General features: G+C 45.0%; 1 protein-coding gene across 3 annotated transcripts in view; it reads right to left on the minus strand.

Annotated features, from left to right (window-relative positions):
• Positions 1 to 1,719: 1,719 nt before the first annotated feature.
• The window catches only part of Zmat4 (zinc finger matrin-type 4), a 377,690-nt gene continuing 355,810 nt past the window's right edge, over positions 1,720 to 23,599 (minus strand). For all 3 annotated transcript variants that reach the window (XM_032918629.1, XM_032918628.1, XM_032918630.1), the window contains one exon: positions 1,720 to 2,223. In XM_032918629.1, the coding sequence (XP_032774520.1) occupies positions 2,208 to 2,223 (16 nt within the window). In that variant the 3' untranslated portion in view covers positions 1,720 to 2,207. The remainder of the gene's footprint in view (positions 2,224 to 23,599) is intronic.

Raw genomic sequence — 23,599 nt, forward strand, 5'->3', positions numbered from 1 at the left:
ATGTTATAGAAATAGTCCCAAGTTTTTACTGTGGTCACATTGCTCTCCACCAGGGGAGCGCCACGTGAACTGGTCAGGAGACAGGGACACAGACAAGTTTGCGCTTGCCTCTTTTCTTCCCAGCAGAATTAAGGGATCCCTGAAAAACATGTACCCTAAACCCAACTCTGATCCTGTCACAATAACTGGAAAGTACCCTAAGACTTAACTAAGCATCCAGCCACACTAAAGAAAACATGAACGGCACAGTTTCTGGAGGAAAGGTATTTCTGGTCTGTAGCCCCCAGAACACAGTAGCATTTCTGGGGCCTTCTTGCAATTAGTAGTCTGGCCAAGTGATCCTCACAGCATGCTGGGATTCCATTCCCCTTATCTGCATGGGCATGAAAACTTGAGGACAATCAAACCAAGAAAAAGTCTGGTGGGTGTTTGTGGCAGCTTGCCAAAGAGCAATGGTATTTAGATGAGGCACTCTGAAATAATCTGATTATTGTAGCTGGAGGCTTATCTATAAAGGGCTTGGCAAAGCGTCATTGGAAAGCAAAGGAAATCTATGTTCATAGGCTTTTCTATCTTAGGTCATTAAAAAAAAATAAACACAACACTTCAGGGAAAGAGCTCAGGCACTAAACAGAAACAGAAAGGTTTAAAAACAAACAACAACAACAAAAAATACCTCAGACTATGCTTATTTTACAGCAGAATTGACAAGTAAAGCTTTACCCCACACATTCGAAGAAAAGCTACCACGGGAGGACTTGTAGCTCTGTTGTGTGCTTCTTTCTAAAATAGCAAAATAAAATCGTCACCACACCCCTCTTGCTCCCCACCGGCGGCATGACTGTACACGGTGTGTGACCTTCTTCTTTGCAGCCACGGTCTGGTCCCTAGGGACCGTGACCTCCTCACACAACAAAACAGGCACCTTAACAACAACACTGCATTTCCGTGTCGTTTCATTTATTGCTCACTGGCTGTCACCACCTCAGATCTCTGTGGAAAGCGTTGATGTCTGGAAAAAGTCTGACGTACGGTAGATTGGTGGTCACAAGGTATAAAGGGCTGCTCCAGCCAGCTGAGCGCCCAGGAGAGGAAGTTCTGTGTCTACCTCGAAGAGTCTGCAAGACACGGCTTCCCAACAGGATGCAGAGCAATTAGCCCTAGAGAAGGAATTTCACAGTCGCACCCAGTCTTCATCCCTTCAAAGAGCATCCGTTCTCTGGTCCATCCTCCAACCAGAGGAGTTCTGTTCAAAGTCACTGAATCCCAGCTCAGCAACAGGAAGGAAGAGAAGCAGGAGGAGGAAACTTCTTCAGGATTTAATCAGTCTCTCCCTCCCCCGACACACACTAAATCATTGCTGCCCCAAATTAGAGCCCACAATCCAGGCCAACTTTCTAAGAATGACTTCCGTCTCACTCTGGGGTTTAAAATTCTCCTTTGGATACCTTTAGAAAAGCAGTACATCAAGGTCAACCACTGTGAAGACATTTTTTTACTTAATAGGATCATCATGCAGTCAAACTAATTTCTCTTTTCCTAAGCTATGATCTGGAAGCTTGCGAGGAGAACGTGGCTTCGTCCTGAGAAGCCGTCCGTCAAGGCGATCCAGAGTGAAGGTCCTTCCTCTCCGTTTCCGCCTGCTTTCACGCTCCTGGCATTTAGAGGCAAGGCTGGCTCATCGGTGTGAAGCAGGAAGAACTGGTCTTCTGTTCGTTATATAACTTCTACAAACCACAATTTGTTGTGTTTTTGTGGTTGTCGTCACCAACTATGTTTCCCCATGATAACAAAAGTATATTCGTTAATGGATCTAGGAGGCTTACATGATAATCATGAAGGGTGTCACAGAATCGTCGTAACTCTACGGAAATCTAGAATAAGTTGGAAATTAAATTTTCCACTCTTTGTAAGTTTGAATAATGCTCTGACTAGCTGCTGTGTGTTTGCAGTTTAGAACTTGTGCTAAACACGTTATCAGAAAAGGATTCTGTTAAATCCAAGTATAATTTGCCACTAAATGAAAAGAAGAAAAAGAAATCTTATTTACTTTCAAAAATCAATACTGGTCATGTGTTAATCTAATCTGTGAATCCTTGTAAGAAATGTTCATTGCTCAAGAAAGGATCCTCTTTTTGGTTGGTGAGCAGTTCTCTACCACAGGAAGAATGCTGGAGTCTCTTCTTAGCTCTTGATTGATGCTGTCACTACTTATTCTTCAGGCTGTAAGACAAAAAAGGAAGACAGTAGTACCTTCTTCCATAATTATACATGTTGGCACTCCCCTCTTCTCTATCTTACCCTCCATCCCCAGTGCCATCAAATTTAAATTAAGCTGAATTTAGGTAGTGAATCGTGTGTGTGTGTGTGTGTGTGTGTGTGTGTGAGAGAGAGAGAGAGAGAGAGAGAGAGAGAGAGAGAGAGACAGAGACAGAGACAGAGACAGAGACAGAGACAGAGACAGAGACAGAGACAGAAGATGTGTATGTGTGGGAGGTACAGTTGGTCATCAATGAGTGTCTGTGTGGTGGCCAGAGATCAGATTTGAGTTTCTCCCTTTATTTCTTCCCACTTTGTATTTATGAAACACGGTGTCTTCACTCAACATGAAACTCACCATTTTGGCTCAATTGACTGGGTGGCAGGCCCTGGGATTTAGCTGTCTCCACCCTCCCAGTGCTAGCTTTGCAAACATCCATAGCCACACCTGGCATTTATGTGGTTGCTGGGGAGTAAGAGGTCCTCGGTCTTGTATAGCAAATGCTTTACCCTCTTAGCCATCTCCTCAGATCCTCCATGGTGATTCTTTTAGGAGATTAAATAATCCGCATTATATGATGGCTGAATCATTCAATGCCCTTTCCATATAGTAAAAAATCTGTACTTCTACACTCTCAATTCAGACATGAGCTCCTTTTCAAATGATCTCAAGATAAAAACAACAGATAATCAAAAGATAGTTGGTTTTCGCCATAGATTTTGTGCCACTATTATACCAGTCTATCTGTCAGTCCTTTGTAGGTCAAAGGGTTTGTAGCAGCATTAGTTACCCTTCTCCTTTGGTAGCTTGAAGAGGACTCTCTAGCATCATGAACATTAGTTAGTAGGGGTAAACCTCCTAGTTAGACAGCAGCTTGACGTCACCATGTTTGGTTTCATAACTAAGTGTTGTCTTCAGTAGTGGTACCTTCCCATCAGGTTGTGGAGAACCACTAAGAGCTTCGGCAATAGCCTGTAATGTTTAGGGGGTTCTATGGTACCCCTTTGGCCAAACACTCAACAAAGTGTGATTCATACCTGGCACTAGAATTGTAACTTGGTAAGATGTCTGGTTGGGGCACTGTCTCTCCTATTGTATCTAAGGCATACTCCAAGATGCAACCTATAATCTGCCACTGATAAAGTAACCAAGAACTTGAAATGGCATTGTTCATGATGGGCTTACAGGAAAACCTAATATTATTATTCTATTGAAGGAACACAGCAATAAGATGACTCTTAATGGCATACTACTGTACACACAGAGATCGGTACCTTGCTCAGCTTACACCAGAGAAGCCTGTCCTTACAGTGAGTGAGAATTAACAGAAACCCACACCTGGGAAATAGGCAGAGTGAGAGCCTTTGAGGCACTTGGTCCTAAATGAGATATCATTTTCTAGTCTTTCCACTGAAGGCTCAGAGACCTACGTGGAAGAGGAACCAGGGGTGATGGATGACTCCAGGAAACTGTCTTCCAAATCCACCGGGACTGATGCACATGACTTTCCAGAGACTGTAGCAGCCTGTACAAGATCTGCACAGGTTCAAGCCAGAAGAGGTCCCAGCATTGAGAGGTGGAAATAGACATGGGACCCCACCCCTTTTAAGAAGTTATGTGATACCAGCTCTTCTGCTCTGGTCTTTCCTGCCCATTAGTTCTAACAATCTTTCTGCTCCATTTTTACACAATGGTTCTTGAGCTTTGGGGAGGAGGTGTGACCATAAATGTCCCAATGGTGATTGGGCACTCACTCTACCATCATTTATTCCTTGCACTTGGCCAGTTGTGAGCTTTTGTACTAACCAACATCTCCTGCACAAAGAAATGTCTCTGACAAGACATGAGAACTCTATTGTACTACAGATAAAGATCCATGGATTTAAAGGGTAATTTCATACAATGATCATTTAGAAAACAATACTTGTAGGTTTTACTAGGGCCTGTGATCTCACCAGTCATGATTTCTTAACCAACTTTGCAGCAGCAGGCATGAGTTTCCTCCCATGGCCTGGCCCTTACAGCCTGGTAGAAAGCAGATGGTTACCCCTCTAACAACTATTGCACCTATGAACATAGCTCCTCATACTGGTTATTATTGCAATAAACAGGTTTCACAGGAAGGTAATGCCATTTGGGTTACCCCACAGCAGCCTGGATAGCATCTTGCAGGACTGACAAGCAAATGTCTTGATGGTAATCTAATGAACGAATGTTCAACCGCTACAGAGTAAAACACTTCCACTCAGATCTGAAACATCACTTTCCAAGAAAAATGCTGTTGTAGGATTCTTAGTATCTTGTGAGGATTTGAGCACTGCTAGTATAGTGCAAACCACATGAAACTAGAGGCTCTCTACTTCTTTTCTTCTTCTTAATGGTTTTGAAATTTTGCCTTGAGGTGACCTGGAAACCACAGTCATTTCTTAAAAATAGTTGGTTCTGAAAAGAGAAAACCCTGTTTTTAAAAACCTTGCATTTGGTTTCTGCCATCATCAGTTCATGACCTAAGGAAATTGTAGTGTCCTTGTCGACAGCATGAATTAATGGGACACAAAGGCCAAAAGTTCATCCTGAGCAGACAAGTATAATTGCATAATCTTTGGGGAGGAACACTTTTCAAATGAAAATGGGTCTGGATCATGCATCCATGGGTACCAGTGAGGAGACCATGTGTACCAGTGAGGAGACCAGGGGTACCAGTGAGGAGACCAGGGGTACCAGTGAGGAGACCAGGGGTGCCAGTGAGGAGACCATGCACATCCGTAGCTGGGCAGTCCTTAATCCTGGTTGCACCACTCTTATAACAAAGATGAGGAGGGATTTTGCTTTAACTTATAGTGAGAATGGTATAGTAAGGATTTAATTTCACAACAAGGAAAAATATCACTCTGTTCCCTTTATAGTCAGAATAATTATTCAGGTCCTTTCTGAGCGCAGAGAAGTAATGACAAATTAAAGCGTCTTTCGGTTCCATATAGCTTTTATAATTATTCTCCTGTTGCTGGTATCCTTGCTGAAATGGCTCCTTCATATTTTACGCAGCACCCCATCTGATACAAAGAACATGGAAATTTTTTACTGCTATTAATAAATATGGAGCCATCCAATCCAAGCAGAAAATTCTTTTTCATCTGAGAGATAAGCTGCATAATTCATATATTTTCAGAAATTTCTTAAAATAGAAAATTGAAGGAAAGCGTAGGAAGGAGAATTCATTACATTGTTTCTATTTCTGTGGAGGGCTGGTGTTCTAGTTTGCTGTCGGTTGCTATGATAAACACCATGATGAAAAGCAAAGGGTTTAATTGAATCATATAAGTTAACATCTATCACTAGGGAAGCTACGTCAGCAGCCTGGAGCAGACACTGAAGTAGCGACCATGGAGGAGGGCTGCTGACTGGTTCGCATCCAGGATCACATTAAACTCCCTTTCTTTATACAACCTCGGCCTGCCTGCTTAGGGATGGCACTGCCCACAGGAGCTAGCCCTCCTCCATCAATGACTAACCGAGAAAATTCATCACAGACATGATCACGGGCCAGGCCAACTGAGGTAGTTCTTCACCTGAAGGTCTCTCTCTCTTCCCAGGTGTGTTAGCAAGTCAGGTTAGCAACCAAGATTGGTCATCGCAGTGGTCTCATGGTCTATCTTCAATGGGATCAAATTGGAAGAGAGAATTCAGTCTCATCCCGCGCATGTCAATCGCAAAGCTCACTTCCTCACGATGAATGTGCACGATAAACAGGCTAAGCCTTCGACCTTCGCATTTTCTACCTTTAGGGGAATACTAGACACAGAGGAATACTTTTCTTGGGATCTTGGAACTCCATAAGAATGAAATGGAATCACTGACAAAGGTTGCATTTGTACATCTTACAAAAGAATTCTCCATGTGAGAGAACTGTGGAGTTACACACAACTCCTGTGAATTCTGGCTCCTATGGGAGCCACAGCCCTGCAGGGGATATGATGGCCTTTGGAAGAAGCCAGATGAGATCCTGCCTCAGGATCAGGTAAACACAAGCACATCAGCTCAAGCACATCAGCTCTTTCTACTCCTGCCTGGTGCCGCACGCTAGCTCCAAAAGATTCAAAAAGTAGGTTGTGTGCCCCCCAACCCAGATCACAGACAGACATCTCCATGTGGCAACATAAGAACCACTGAGAAATGATCCCACCTTTGACAATGACCAGAAATGTCTGCATGTAGCCTTCCTGTGATTAGATAAGCATGCATATTTGAACGGGGTTATTAGAGGGAAATGGAATGACCCATTTTCCCCCCACACTAAATTTCAACTGTCCCAGAAATAAGCTAAAACACAAAGCAGAACACCACTAGTGTCTGCTTTCATACAGCTGAGCTTCTGACAGTAAACAGTTATCAAGTGCCACCAGAGGTCATGGTTCTTATGAAATGACACAGGCAGAAGCGCCAAGGCAAAGAGGAGTCGTATTCTTAGATTTTCTCCACTATAGTCATGATTTTTAACTTACTTGGCTGCCAAGCTGTCCAGGAGGCTGAGGCCAGAGAATCACAAGTTTAAGGTCCTGTACAATGTGGGTTCAAGGTCGGCCAGAGCGACTTAGTGAGGTGCTAGCTCAAGATAAAAAGTCAGAAAGCCACCAGAGGGCTAACGAGATAGCTCGGCGCTACACTTGCCTAGCATGGGTTATGCCTAGGATCCAATCCTAGTACCAAAAACTGCTCAACTATCGACGTCCCTAAAAGTACACAGTGGCCAAAGACTTACTACCTTTGCCCAACTTTCTCAGATGGTACAGTGAAAAACCTAGTTAAATTATATTTTTCAAGAGTACATTCTGTCTATTCTTCCTTTCTTGCATTCCCTAATGTCAAGACAGGATTCAAGGCTTTGTCTTTAGGGCCGTTTTCCCTTTCTGCCACCAATCAATTACAGACCCGTTGGCTTCCTACTTCACTCCACATCCAATATTGTCTTAGCATCACAGAACCATAGCCTGTTCCAGAATGGGAAAGCATAATCCCATCCCATGGAACAGAAAGGACACTGTAACTGTTGGTATTCTGTCTAAACTCCACCCCTACAGTTACCTGGCAACAGCCAGGCAGGCCTGACTCTAAATGGGGCTGCTTGCCCCCTCCTCATTCTCTGTCTCCTCTGCTTCTCTGTTCTCTTGCTCTTGCCCTCTTCCCTTTTGTCCCTTCTCTCCCCATTCCCCTCCCCCCTTCCCTCCATGTTCTCATGGCCGACCTCTTCTTCTACTCTTCTTCTCTCCTTAAACCTTTCCATGTGGAACCATGTTGGTTTGGTGTGTTCTGTCTAGACACAAGCTGAGATTTAAACCCCAACAGTAACACTAGCAGTCGCCTTCTGACTCTGGACCACCTCATGCCAATCACACCCCATCCTGATATTGGAGATTGCCTGAGGTCCCCACCTCTGCCATGTTCTCTGCAATGTCTGTTTGCACAGGTTCTTCTTCCTGCCTGGAATCTGACCCCACCCTGTTTACTTGTCTGGCTGCTCTCATCTTTAAAAGGGACCATGCTTTCCCCACATAATCCTCACCTGGATCCAACCTGACACTACCAAATGTAACTGGCTCTTTTCAATAGCTTGGGAGAAAACAGACAAGCTCCAGGAGGTCACAGGTGATTTCTGTGCGTATGAAAGCAGACGGTCAAAGGACGCCCTGCTTCTGAGAAGGGTAGCTATCTGGAGAGTGAAAGGTTCAGGAAATAGTGGAGAGTGGAGAAAGAGAAGTGGGGAGAAGAAGATGATTCCGTGTTTTTACATTGCTACCGCCCAATAATGCACGAATCTTAAATGTGGTCATCTTAATGAATGGAGTATCTGCAGCACTCGATTTTAGTTGCGCTCTGTGCAGTCTGGTTGGTAGAGGGCGTGGAGAGAAGGACTCAAATATATGAGGGAGAAAGAAAGATGCAGGCAAACACAGACAGTGTGAGTTACAAGTGTAGCCGGGCCTCAGAAGCTGCAGGGGCAAGACCCTGCTGACTCAGAAGGCCTGAGAGCAGACAGGGCTCAGCTGGCATCAGATAAGCACAAGACAAATGTATTCAAATTTACCCTGGGAAAACAAATCCCATACACTTATAGCCCATGGGACTGGGAAGTAATTTCTGAAAATTCGGTTATCATGAACAGAAATCATGAACAGTCCAAAGTATGGGCTATTTATAAGGAATTCGGATACGCAGCTTCCTAATGCTCACAGACTTGCCCAATTGACAAAAAAGGGGGATTTGTAATTAACTTACCAAAGCACCTAAAAAAAAACAAGCCTCCATTGCTAATATAAAATTTGCATTGTTTATATGGAAATGCACGCTCCTGGTGTGTTTAGAATAGTTGATTCCCTTAAGAAGGCAAACATTCGCTTTATAATCCTGTTTACACTATTCATTTGCTTTGCAAAACATTTTTCCCCCACAAAATCTCAAAATAATAAAATGTCAGAGCCAGAGGGACCCTAGGGATTATCTAAGGAAACCCAGTACCAGTGCTTTACGAAATGCAAAACCTGACAGAACCCCTAACACACAGGGACCTTCATGCTTGCTGTTCCTAAGACCCTCCCAGCCAAGCTCCTCCTCCTGGGTGACTCTCCTTTTGAGAGGTTTTAGCTTCATGCAAACAGAGCAAGACGTTCCCAAAACCCTTAAGGTTTGAGGCACCAGCAGCTGGATAGGTGGGGTGGGCAGAGACGTGTTCCTCTTTCACACTACTCAGACCATCAACAAATGGTTACATCATGAAATCAGGAGGTCCTTGAGGTAACCCAGGAGAGCAGCTAGGACAAGACTCCAAGCCCAGGGAAATGGTAAAGGAAGAGGAGGCTTAAGGAGGTTGGAGGAGAGAACATGGTTACTAAGACTCATAAATGAGCCCGAACTTAACAGGTTGTGAGTGGAAAGAGAGGAACAAGTCTTCTCAGGGAAGGCTAAACCCCAGACCTTGTCTTCCGTGCCCCTCATTTGACTGGTTCCCATTTGTCTCCAAGCAAAACTAATCAAAAGCCTATCTCTTTGCTGGATGCTGAGATTCCTTCTCGTAAATCGTTGAACTAGAGGCAGCAATGAGAACTCATAGATGCGTTGCTAATGAGAAGTTCAGGTTGGGGGAGGAGCCCCGGGGCTTACAGCTGGTGTTTGATGTGCAGGTCTGCTGAACACTGTAAAGTGTGTACCAACCCTGGGCAGTGTTAGAACTGGCTGGTGCAAGCTTAGGTCATTCTTGGAATCATCATCATCATCATCATCATCATCATCATCATCATCATCATCATCATCAGGGGCTTGAAGCAGAGCTAACTTCTTGAGACCAAAGACAGTTGAGGCTCCGTCTGCCCTGTGGAGGGCGTGATGAATGTGTCAGGAAGATGGGAGATGGGGAGGATGCTAAATGCTTGACAGATATGAGACAATACTCCTGCTGAAGAAGGCTTCACCCCCACTGCAGTATCCACAGCCGCGTGTGGCTATTGAAGAACAAAGCAATGTAAGCCAAAGACTACCAAACGTGTGTCGGCCCTGATGTCAGCTGCATTTCATGTGTCCACAGCGGCACCCAGCTCTTGGTACCATGCTGGGGAGTAGACCCAAACCCTCCACATCAGCACAGTTTTCTAAGGACAGAGCTGGGCTGGGGCCACCAAACGTCACTTCAATTAGATATGCTTTGCAGCCTAAACCACAGTGCTGCCCTTCTTAGATTTACAGCTATGTGTGTTAGCATTTCTTCCAGGCTCTGCCCCAGTGACCTGGCAGTAGCCAGGCTTGCCTGGCTCACTACAAAAGGGGCTGCTTGCCCCTCGTCACTCTCTTCTCTCGTTCTCTTGCTCTCTTCTCTTCCATCTCTGTCCCTTCTCTCCCCATCCCCTCCCCACATGTTTATGGCCAGCCTCTACCCTCTTCTCTCTCTTCTCCCCCCACCCCGGTCTGTCTCTACTACCCCCTCAACTCTCCTCCCCATGCCCTGAATCAAATCTACTCTATACTATGTGTCTGGTACTCATGGGAGAGGAATGCCTCACCATGGGCCCCCAAGGCACGCCCTTCCCTGCCCCATACCATGTCTCCACCAAACACATCCCCGGCTTTCTTTATAAAACACAGCGATATGGAGCGTTCATTTCTTTCTCACACATAGAAAAGGAAACGAAGAAACAGTGGGTGATTTCTGTATAGATGAACCTGCCTACCTGGCCCCCACCTCGCTCAAGTGCTTTAGTCTTCAATAGAGGAAGAGAAGTTGACACGCCTTCTGAAACAGTGTGCCCCCTGTTCAGCTCACTGTCAAACCTCCTGCAGAGCATGGCTTCTGAAAACCTGGGGGCCTGGCAATGCTGACTGATCCCTGCTGTGCTCAGGACAGCAGTGGTCTGCAAGCAGGGTCTGACGAGAGGCCATGCCCGACACTGGCCTGGGACAGAGTAGATTAAATCTACAGAGGCCGAGGACAGAGCTGGGAAGAGTGAGTTTGGAGAGCAGAGTTCTGATGGGAGGATGGTGGTAACTGTCCTTGGGAAGGAAGTGTGAGCGAGTTATATCTGAGAGAAGAACGGGGCCCGTGCCATCCTGCTGGCAGAGACAGGGGGCCAAGCAGGGATGCAGAGAGACACAGCAAGGAGGTCAGAGAGAAGCTGAGACTCTACACCCCTGTAGTAGACCCTGGGATGGAGCCTAGTACCCCAGCTGCCTGGCTAGTGCTAGCATAATGATGTAGATTTTTAGAACATATTTTGCCAATAATTACATCGAACTCCCCAAAGTTGACGTTGGCGCTCACTTCCTGTGTTGCAGAGAGAGCATGACCATGCAAAAATCTCCCACAAAATGGCTGCTCCACAGTGGCATTGTATCTCCCTGTGCCTCAGCCTCCTTATCTGTTCAGTAACTAGAAAGATGAACCATTCCAGAGTTCCCCCATTTCTCCACGTACCGACATCCCGTGGTTTTCACAAGGGCAGTGCGATAGAGGCAAACCCAACCCTGTCTGCTATTTGGTTCCAAGTTCACCGATTTTCAGTGAGTCTCACCGAAAATGACCACATAAACCAAGACGGCAAATCCACAGAGTAAATCCTGCACCAACTTTCTTTCTGTCCAGCATCATGGCTCACAAGCTAAGCAACGCCAGCTACAGTACAGCAGCAACCTCCGGCTGACATGAATATCCTTATATCCACCACCCAAAGCTGCCGGCATGTCTGATAAAAAGAGCCCAACTTTCTCTTAGACATGGACAGAGAGTCGAGAGGAAGACAGTGAGATCACAGCACATGTCTGAGAGCCTGTGGTCTGATGTCAACATTTCTTCAGCCCAACCAGATCAGGACCAAAACAAAAGAAAGTGCATCCTACAGAGCTCTATAGTGTTTCTGGTAGGTGAACTTAGCCTTTCAAATGACTATCCATTCCTCCTGTCTCAGGAAGACATGCAGGGCATAGAATATCACCTGACACTTTCTGTATCTGATGGCAACAGCAAATTGTTTCAGCTCTCCGAGTTGCAGTTCCACAGTCTCTAAAATGGGTACACAACATACGCATAAGACATTAATGATGACTAAACAAAATAATTAAGTGAGAGACCTTTACAAGTGGTGAATTCACAGTGAAAACAGCTAGTGACGTGGAAAGTGTTATGTTCGAACTTCATATTATCAGACGATCTCATAATTCACCCAGTAAGATGTACTTCCACATTTTAATTAAAAGCAGACAATGGGACCCACACACTCGCTAGCTAAGGAAGGAATCATCAGTCATTTTCCCTTACATGATCATTCTGTCACAACAGACTTTCAAACGTCGAAGAAGCCCCATCCCAGGTACAGAAAGCGAGATTCTCATCCACACAGCAATGTCAGAGCCTCTTGAGGAAAACGGTCTTGAATTACAAAGGGCAATGCAGCCAGAGGTGCTGTATGAAACATGGAAAGGCAGGAGGCACCGAAGGAAGGGGCACAGATGTCTCCTGCCTCAAGACTGTCCTGACAGATGGTAAGACTTAATCATTTTATTTTATATTTGTTTCCTTGGTTGATTTTGGGTTTTTGAGATGAGTTTCTCTGTTTTGTCCTGGCTGTCCTGGAACTCACTCTGTACACCATCAGCCTGATCTCAACCTCAGAGATCTGCCTGCCTCTGCCTCCTGCAGGCTAGGATTAAAGGCTTGCACTAAGCCAAGTCTGGAATGTGCTATCTGACTTCCATGTTCCTGGTAAGTTACGAGAGGGACACACTGTTAAACAAAAGCTACAGATTGAGTCTAAAACCTCCCGACAGATGCTGTTGTTCCCAGGCATGTGCTAAGTTGGAAATGTGAAACCTACAGGAGTTGGCTGGCCGATGGAAGTGGGTCACCAAGCGTGGGCCTTTGCACGTTAGTGCAGAACACCAATTCTGGGTGTTCACTGCTGCCTGGTCTGCTATGCTGAGAACAGAGGCTCCATCCCACGAATCTGTTGCCCAGGAGAGAACTGCCCCGCCCTGCTTTCCCACCGTATACTGAATATGCTGAAACCCTGAGGTAGAAGAAATCTTTCCTCCCCTCAGATGTTTCTCTTGGGTATTTAGTCACAGCAATGCCAATGTGACTAATATAGGAATTAAGTCTTGATTACTTTGAAAACGTTTGGGTTGTACAGATAAGGGAAAAGAGAGAGAGAGAAAATGCCACTTCAAGATTTGGATTCTACCACTACAACCCAAAAGCTGGAGAAGGCCCTGGGGCAGGTCTTTCTCGTGGGTATATCAGCGGGACACTGCCTGCAGACACCTGCTGACGTCCCAGCCTCCTGCTGCTTCTTCAGTAGTACACTTCTGTGGCTAATGCCCCTGGGATGGCCACCGTCATTAAGGTCAAGAGTAAAGTGCGCTGACATAGAGCCTAGCACTGCGGATGAGGCTGAGAAATACCGTGCGTGGATTCGGCAGTTCTCTGAGATGCTGCCACTTCCTCCTCAAACCCAGCTGAAGTAGCCAATGAGTCTGACCATCTTCACACTCCACCTCTATGGCCTGCTCTAGCCATAGAACAATGTGCTGATTAACCCCGGTGCCTTCCACCGTGCATGGAAGCCTCTGCCTCACGCCTCCCAGTGGCTCCAGGGGCAAGGCCCTTGCAGGAACAGGTGCAGTGAAGGAAAATTGCTGGGCACAGGGAAAATGAAGTCAAGGCAAGGAGGACCCACAGGGACCCTCATCCTCATTGCAAATCTGTGCCTGGGAAAGGGAGGAAAAGGAAAAGGAAATTGGACTGTGTTTGGTGGACACAGTACCAGCTCATCCTTTTTAAAGGGGCTTGAGAGCGAGTCTCTTTCAAAAGGGAAAAATCATCCTCCTGCGCTCCACCTTTTGCATGAATTCAGCTTGTGCAGAAACACTCACTGGAGTTTAGCTCGGAGTGTGAGCTACTGAATTCTAGGTGTTAGGATCGATTGCTTCTCATACTCTCTAACTATTTGCTTTTAGTAATAGACAAAAAGAAATTGATTAGGGAAAAAATTCAGGGCTGAAAAACAAGATACCCCTGATTAAAATTCATGCTGACCTTTCTCATCCAGCACTGGCGAGTCCTGACGGGGACGAAAATATTTTTGTTGTTGTTGTTGTTGTTGTCTTTGTTCATACTGAGAAAGAAAGACTGAAGAAATGAATTGCACTCCTGTGGTCCTCAGTGGGAACCCTCGATCCCAGAAACAGCATAATTATCTGCTCCTAGCCCATGACCTTTCTTTGCTAGCGACTAGAGAGCAATAGGGCTCAGGGAGGCTCTGTGAGGGCTGCAGATGACAGGCAATGCTCTACACCTAACCAGTTGCTACAGGGATGTAGGTTATCTGTAGCATATAGGAGTGGCCCAGAATATAGCTCCCTGCCATTTCCACAGAGGCTCTGAACACCCACATTCTGCCTGCAGTAGCTGGTCCGACTGAGGACACTGCTTTAAACCGTCTAAAGCACACAACAGGCTGCCAGGCAGAAGACAGGCTGTTGCAATGGTGACAGGAGTCAGTGACATTTCTTCAGGTGCACCCTTTGCACTGCGTGGATGAAGTCTCCTTTCTAGATGGCGAAGCAGCTTCTGTTAATAAACAGCGAGCGCCAATTAGACATCTGTGTGTGACATCTAAATGGAACACTTGGCTGGCTCATGCATGTCCCTGTTTCCCCATCTGTGTGTGTCATCCAGCCTGGGTGATCTCATAAACCACAGGGGGTACACCCCCCTCCGCTTGCTCCTTTGTTGATGTTTCTTCCCCTTTTCCAGCTCCTCTTAGTCTCTCATAGCCTGGCTCCCTGACCTAAAATTCAGAGACCATTAATTGGCAGCCGCCCTGTGCTGGTGCCATGAAAGTTCTTTCTTTCCTGGCTATTGAAATAAGGGAAATCATAGACTGTCAGAAATGGTGTGGGCCTGGGGGCCAGGCAGGTCCAGGCTAGAACTGGAGATGAATTTTACCATCTCCCAGTCACGTTGACTGGGGAAAGCGGCTTTTGCTTTCTCAGCCCTGTCCTCTCCTCTGACAATGCTCAAAGGCAGCCACCCTGATATTTGCCCTTTCTATATATAAACCTGGAGCCACAGACTGTTTTCTTGGTGATGGAGATCTAGAAGGAAAAGCCAAGTGGCAGAAGCTGGTATCTGACGGTTTGCACGCAGGATGGTGATCATTGAAATAAGTATAAGACCTGCCACTCCAGACACAGGTAAAGGCAATGACAGACAGAGGTCCACCAAGAACAGAGGTCATGGGAAGGAGCGACCCAGCCATTTACCCCTCAATAGCTTGGTTGTCGTGGTTGCAAGGAAAGCAGCAAGCGGGTCTAGCGAGAGATAAGGCAAGGGGATGAGACCTTACTAATGAGCTCTTCAGAGGGAACAAAAGAGTCTGTGCAGCTGGAACTGAGGAAAAGAGGGGGGATGCTGGCAAAGGGACAAAGACATGCCGAGAGGAAGGAATGTCAGGTGCATGTAGCCCTGCAGGCTCTCATGCATGCCCAGATTTTTATGCGAACAGAACAGAAAGCTGTTTCACTGGGTTTGGCAACCAAGTGGTGGTTCAATCACTAAGGACATAGTGAATTAAAAGAAGGGGCTTAAAAGGACGTTGGGCTGGTGGTTGGGGGCTGAGGAGGAAGAATGTTACACAGCACCTAGGTGTGTCTTCCTGAGAGAGATTTTATAATACGTTTGTTTTCAAACATTTGCCCAGCCATCTCTCCCTTCCCTGGAGACTATGTGACTGACATGTCAAATTCTGATGGGAAATTTTTGTATTGACTGAACAGCTAAAGCAGCAGAAATAAAGTTCATCACCGATTCATGCTGCTGTGCTATGTGTTTTTGTGCATGATTCATGTGTGGCTGGTTCAAGGGCCGCAGGTAATGCCATATTGCCTGGCCTAGGTGCCAATATAAGGGTGCTCTTGACTAGTGTGCACATCAGCAGGCTAATACACTAGTAGTGCCATGCCTAGTATATCCTGCATAGCTCTAAGAGACACAGAGCTCCCAGAGGACACAGAGGAAGACCAAGGCAGGATGAGGTTGGCTGGGCCCTTGACCACTTGGTAACTAGCTTGTTTATAACCATTCTATGACTGTATAGTTGTGCTTGTTTTTGTTTGTTTTTGTTTTGTTTTTTGTTTGTTTGTCTGTTTTTATTTCTGGCTTCTTCCATGTAGATAAATGTCATGAGACACATAGATGCTGGGTGAGAAAGCTCATTCTTATATAAGGTTGTTGATTGACTTTGGGGGGGGATAATTAGAACAACTCTGGAGGAAGAAAGATAAGCTCATAACTCCAACATTTGTGTTATCTGTTGACGGCTATACAAAAACTTGCCAGAGAGACAACCATATTGTTCATGTGGATTTTCATCAAGTCTATATTTCCTTATATAATACTTCCCTTTGAGAATGGCTCCTGTCAAGGACCTGAGGTAGAAATCTGGGAACTAGAGATTCTAACAAGGACACTGGTGATCTTGTGACACCATGCTTGCATTTCAAGTCCTCTCCCAGCTTCTTGCGTTCACAGTTAATGCTATCCTCCAAAAGGACACTCACCTGCACATCAGTCTAAACCTATCCTTGTCTCTTACCACATCCTCAAATCAACCAAGGGAACAGGCCTCTTCCCTACTTGGAGCTTTTCAATCTCCCCTCCTGCTTTAAAGGTTCTGATTTACATGCTACTTCAATTGGTTACTGCACATCCCATTCCTCCTGCCAAATGTTCCAGCCACAGTGAGCTCACAGCTCTCCCCCAATGGAAAAAGCTTGAGGACACCCTTTGTCAGTTCTCTTGCTCAGCCAGGAATTATGTAGCTTCCTGGGACAGAGGTGGCCCTAAGAGTATAGACCTGCAGCTCACCTGAGAATAGTAAATGACAGGCCCCAGTGCAGAGCCTGCCTACTTCGCCTAGCTTGTTTCTAGGCCATAAGCCAGTTGAACAGGAATGACAGGCCCTTTCATGGAAGACAAGAGTTGTGTTGGAGAAAGTGCAACTCTTCACCAAGCAGTCCTGCTTCTAAGCACAGCGAGGTCTAGAGTAGCAGTGGTATACCTGTTCTCTCCCTCTCCCTCTCCCTTGTTCTATGTTAGCCTTGAAGTCTAGCAGCTCTTCTTGTTCCCTCCAGAACTCTCATTTGCTTTCACATGTACTTTCTCTAACAAAATCCTTGAATATCTAATCTTCTCGTGGAATTTGCTTCTCAAAGGAGCCAGTCAGCGGCTAAAACAATGACCTCATGTCTTTATTATAATGATGATGTCTTACATAGCTCTAGGTCCATATTGGTAGTTCACTAGCAACCAGAAATCTGCTTACTACATAGCAAATTCTTGATAAATACATGTTGAGATCAATAAACAAATGTTTCTTGATTGACTAAAAGAATACACATGTGAATGAATTACAGAAGCTCTAGGGTGAGGATAGAAATCAAAGGATATAACAAAAATAGAGGGAGAAGAGAAAAAAAGAAAATACTAACCAGCAAGGAATGACTAAGAAAGATTCCAAATGGGTCTGTTGAGATTTATATTTGAAAGTATTATTATAAACGAGCATTCAAAGTTTGGTAATTTTGTTGTTTATTACACCAGTTGTATGATTATGTGTTTTTAATGCATTAGAAGAAAGTTTTGTGTGGCTTGTAGCAAGGAAGTTACAACTATACTTGTAAGATTGGACAGATTGGAATTTATAGAAAAGACTCAAACAAACAAAAACAAACAACGACGACGATGACAAACCAAAACTACAACTCCTACTTTAAATGTCAGGCCAAGTTGTCAAGAGGAAAGAGATTTCCACAGAATGATGCAATCTTACAGCTCACCATACAAGGGTGTTGTTAGGTACATGCTACATTTTAAGAAATACAATACTATCCATGATGGTATCTGCAATTACGATTGTTCTATGTTCAAAGCAGAAGCTGTGATGTAATATTTACAAACTGGAATTCAAATCTTGTGTTCTCTTCTAGATGTGTGACTTTGACATGATTAGAATCTTCCCAGAGCATTCATATCCTACCCCAAAAGAGGAATATTAACGTTTCTTCAGTATTTGTGAGGACTCAGTAAGGAACACATTGTGTGCTGGTTTGAATAGGTTTGACCCTGATAGATTCACGTGTTTGCATGCTTGCCCTATAGGAAGTGTCTATGTTAGGAGGTGTAGCCCTGTTGGAGGAAGTGTGTCATTATGGAGACAGGCTGGGGGGTCTCCTATCTTCAAGCTATAACCAGTGACACAGTCTCCTGCTGCCTGTGGATCAAGATGCACAACTTTCAGCTTCTTCTCCAGCGTCAAGTCTGCCTTCATGCCGCTCTGCTTTCCTAGCAACAGTGGACTGAACCTCTGAACCTGTAAGCCAGTCCCAATTAAATGTTGTCCTCTATGAGCCAACCTTGGTCATGGTGTCTCTTCACAGCAATAGAGACCCTAATTAAGATATATAGATATACAAATGGAATCTGTCATATGATCAAGGTTCAGTCACCACTAGCTGAGGAAGCCAGTAAGACATTGCAGATGAACTGACTGAGAGGAACTGACTACCTGCAGAGAGTCTCACAATAACTCTCTTCCTGCAGCTAGCCTATCTCACTTACTATTTCTTGGCATTCCCAACTCTGGTATAACAGCGTCTGAGAAACTTCCCCAGTGCACTTCCCACTCTCTGGTAATCCTGCCACCAGTCAGTCTGCTGGAAGCAGCCTAGTGCTCCATGAACCCCTGCAAATTAGATAAATCTTACTATTCTAGTTGTGCCTACAACACTGGCAGACTTAATCTATTGATGTCCAGAAGAAAATGCAGATGACCCCTCCTGACTCATAGAGAAGTGTGGTGATATGGAAAACAAGCTCTTACCTTTTTATTCCCCCCCACCCTGAAGTCATCTCTTCAAGAGGGTTCTGGGAAAAGACACCCTGACCATGTGCCTTAAAAAGGAAAGCATTTGGCCTTACAGTTCAGAGGTTTAGTCCACTGTCATGGCCGGAAGCATTACAGCACACAAGCAGACATAGTGCTAGAGAAGGGGCGGAGTCTCCATGTGCATCAGTAGACAGCAGGAAGAGAGTAAGGCACTGGGCCTACCTTGAGCATCTGAGAATTCAAAGCCCCCACCCCCACCCCCTGTAACACACTTTCTCCAACCAAGGCACACCTACTCCAACGAACCCGTACTTCCTAATAGTGCCACCTCCTAAAAGACTATGGGGGACATTTTCATTTAGACCGCTACAAGGAGGGTCTCCATTGCTTTACATCTACAAGACCTAATGTATTTCTGCCCAATAGGAGACAGTTGAAGTGGTGGTGTGGGATGTTGGAGATTTGGTCACAAAAGGAACTGTGTCTGCCTCTTTGTTCTTTGCCTTGGGCTTTACAATATGGAAGGGATGGGCTGCTATCATGACAAAGATTTCTTGAGTCCCGTTGAGTCCCCTTGAGTCCCCTTGAGTCCCCAAGGCATCAGACCAAATCTGCCTTGACTATAGCCTTTGATCACATCACTAAACTCTTCCTGATCTGGTAACAAGTTATCTGTTGCTTTGACTTGATCATATTTGAGGTAATTTGTTACATTACACTAGATAGCTAATAAAGACTATACTTGAATATGCCAGTGATTTGAAGTCTGTTAGACAGAAAAAGCAATATCTTGCATTTTAAGCCTCTGGGACTCTTGAGCTGACAGCTTTGGGACTTGAAAGTGTTGGAAAAAGGAAAGTGGAAGCCATGTCTGACTCTCCTGAGTCAACGAGGCATTTGTGTTGGCTGCAGATGTCTGAGCACCAAAGTAAAGGTGAGTACATTCATTTGGGAAGCCATGCTTGAGGTCACATTGACCTCATGGTAGCTCCACTGGAGATACAGGGAAATCACTACTGTCCCCGTCACAGCCATATTAAATGAACCATTGCCTATGAATGTTTTATAGACAATGAGAGATGTGGATGTCAGGACAGTCTGTGGCTTCTGAACTCCATGAACTACATGATTCCCTCTATGTTGTTGTCTGAACATGAATCCTTTCTGTGATGGTTAAAAGTACCAACCTGACAGAATTGAGGGCTAGAATTCCAGTCTGAATTAAAAAGGGGAGGACAAGCTGACTACTAGTATTCATCATTCTCTATTTCCTGACTGTGGAAACAATGTGACAAGCTGCTACAAGCTCTTGATTCTCCATCATGATGAACCGCACCCTTGAGCTATGAGCCAAGGACTGAGAACCCTTGAACTTTGAGTCAAAATAAACCCTTCCTTCCTTAAGTTGCATTTGTCAGATACTGTTAAAGCAAAGTAAAACACCTTCAGTAATACAAAAAAGTAATGTTATCTCTTTTACTACAAGACATGCAAAAGGCAGGGGTAGAGAAGGCCTCACCTCTACTTTCCACCAGAGCACCAACTTCAATGTCACCACTGACCTGTTCCTCTGCTTTTAGTAGTGACCAACCTATCAGTGCCTTCTAAACTATACCAGACTTCCTCTTCTGAGAAACAAATATTGCCTAAAGACAGCAGCATCTACACTGAGCCCCAGGTAGTGCTGAAACAGGTAAACACTGTCCTTGTGCGGCTTTCCTGAAATGCTGAACAATCACTAACATCTCCATAATAGACACGGATGCAGCCACCACTGTCTTCAACCGTAGCTGTGCATCCTGCTTGTTTTCCGTCTGCCTCCTTTCAGACACTTCTTAATCAAATCCAATCTCCTCCATCGTCTTTACCATCTGTAGCAGAAATGGCATCAAGAATCTGTTATGCACTTTCTGTGGTGAGTACTGACCTCATATTGACAGGGCCCTTCTTATCACACCATGCAACAGATACTGAAACCCTCATGTCACATATAAAGATACTGATGGAGAGGGACTAAGCTGATTTTCCAAGGCGCATAGCCATGGGGGTGTTGTTGGGACATCACGACATCAACATTCTTGTCTGTCATCAAGAAAGGTGCACTGTATCTTCTATAGGCTTTCCTCATTCCTTCACTGTCAACATGATCTATGTACGTATCCTCTGCCTGCCTCCCTCAAGTCAGTGGGGAACACTCCTGTGGCCTCTGGACTGCCTACCCTGCCTCCGTTTACCATGTCTTGTTCATTTCTCCCTCCCTACTCCATCTGCCTATTCTTCTGACTTCTCCATAAACTGCACTTGCTGATCATATTTTGAAGGTGCTACTTAGCCTTCGTCTCATCAGATTTCTTCCTGATACCTCCTTCTTTTCAATCTGCTCAGGATTCTGACAACGCAGCCAAGTGACTCCTACCCTCTTAACATTGCCGTTCCATCCCTTCAGCCCACACCTGAATTTTGTGATTTTTCTGGGATGCCATTCTTGCTTGCTCGCTCCTTCTCACAATGTGTCTTTATGACTCACCATCACCTGGGCTATTATTAACTACCACTGCATATGGGCTCTCGAAATGCATATGCTGCACATGGGCTCTCGAAATCCATACTCCTGCTTTCATCCATATTCCTTTCCAGTTCTTGTGCTTTCATTGAACAAACAAAAGCCTTCCCTTATGATCCACGACTCCTCAGACTTCACATGAATAAAAATGAACTTATGACTTTCTTCTCCCTCTCCAACTAGCTTCCTTCTTTCCTGAAGCAATATCACCACCCTAGAAGTCTGCAGTTGTCTTATGACTCACTCCTTCCTTGCTGCCCCTCACAGTGTTGTCAGGGTCTTAGATAACATTCCTCCCTTTTACTGCTTCTAGTTCTACAACCCACTCTCTCAGAGGCAGGACACTTGCCTAGACTCTATAGCATTTTCTTAATTATTTGTTTCTTGTGCTGTAAATATGTGTTTATATGGAGGGGGTGCAGGATATAAAACCTGAGGTCTTGACCACACTAGGTAAGCAACCTACCATTTAGGTTCGACTTTTGACTTGAGTTTTCCTTCTCAAGACCAGCTTCCTTCTGTGTTACTCTATCACCTCTGTAGGCATGAGTGGCATTAAGTACTCACTACACTAGTCCTCACCTCATGCCCATAGCTCGAGCCTATTTCTCTCTTCTGTCTGCCCCCCCAAGACATTTTCTAGATTGCTTGAAATACTTTTCACTACTTAAAAGTATCTTTCAGAGTTCCTTTTTAAAAATATAAGTTAGTCTTAATCAATAAAATAGAGCTTCAAAAACTTAAAGAGCACCTCTTCTTTAAGCAAAGCTTCCTACTGAGCAGGCTGGACCCCCATGTTGCGTTTAGTGCTTCTCCAATTTGACGTTGTCTGCCTGATTTTAGTGTTACCCATTTCTGATTCTAACACTGGTTCACAGCGTATGTCTTCCGGATGCCAGCCCCTTCTAAGTGCTACAGTGGCAGCAGTGAACAAAAGTCATAGAATCTTTGCACCAATGTCTATTTACTGTATTTCCAAAAGGAGACATGACAGAGACAGAAAACAGTCAGGCAGAGGGTATATTGGATTGAGTGGAGCTCCATGGGCTGCCAGTAAGTACACCTCCAAATAGGGTAAGAAGACTTCAGAAGGTTTTCATGGGGTACACTATGACCTGGGTCATGTTTTAAATGTTTGCCCCAGTTCCTAGATGGGAAACAGTACATAAAAAAGAAAATGGGGCATGGAAGCCAGCCAGGAAGGCGTTGTAAGGAGTAGCAGGCTGGAACTGTGGGACACAGCCAAGGTTTGTGGAGTGCATCACAAGACTTGCTGATAGAAAGATGTGGACATGCAAGACAGGAAGCAAGGCCAATGACCAGACTTTGTATTGAGCTTCTGGCTAGGTGGTAGTGCTGGGTAGAGATACAGGAGACTGGAGGAAGAAGCATAAGGTCCTGGGGATGGGGAATCTCAAGTATTCTCTTTTAACTGTGTGGGAAGCCTGTGAAATAACTACACTCAGGGCCTGTTTGAGACAAAGATTTTCAGATGTGTGTATATTATGTACACACAGAGACAGACAGAGAGAGAGAGAGAGAGAGAGAGAGAGAGAGAGAGAGAGAGAGAGAGAGAGAGATCTTTTAAAATATAAAAACAGAACAGAGGAAAAAAAACAGACAACCTAGAAGTGAGTCCCTTGATCCCTCTACACCCACTTATCCCCCTTCTGCGCTCAGTAATGGCAGAGGGGCACTGAAGCCAGGCAGAGTTGACTCAGTCGTTACTTTACACTCTGCATCCCCGGAAGCCTGTCATGCCCCCCAGTCCTCCTCCCAACTATAGCAGAAGCCTCCCCAACACCGCCAACAAGTCACCCCTTCCCGTCAGTCTTCAGTTCCACACATTCACAAAGTGCTTAAGCGATTTCTTTCTTTTTCTTTTCTCTTCTTCTCTTTTTGAATGATCTTCCGTAATCCTGCCAAACTTTAAATATACACGTTGAGAGTAAAATAGACAATTTCGCAGAGAAAAAAAATGGGATATTTTACCACAACTGCTTATCCTGACCAATTCATATAAATAACACTACTTCCAATCGTAGACAGGTTGTCTTCCATGAGAGCCCAGGCACGCTTCCCTGCACCACAGCAACAGTGGGGAAGAGGTTCTTTTCTTTATTTGTCATTTCACAGGTGAAAACACAACCTCGCTTTCTTCAGGTCATATCTGAATTGCTTAGATCCTGGGTGCAATCCATTCCAGGCACACATCAATTAGCGGCATGTATAGTGCTCAGATGGGCTCACCCAAGGCTCATGGCTCAGGTTAGCTCATCTTCCCCCAATACCCTTTGCGTGGGTTAAAGCAAGTAGCCAGGGCTGTAGGTGTGCTTGGGCTTCACTCTTTCG

This window comes from Rattus rattus, chromosome 13, assembly GCF_011064425.1.
Source record: "Rattus rattus isolate New Zealand chromosome 13, Rrattus_CSIRO_v1, whole genome shotgun sequence".
NCBI classification, from domain to species: domain Eukaryota; kingdom Metazoa; phylum Chordata; class Mammalia; order Rodentia; family Muridae; genus Rattus; species Rattus rattus.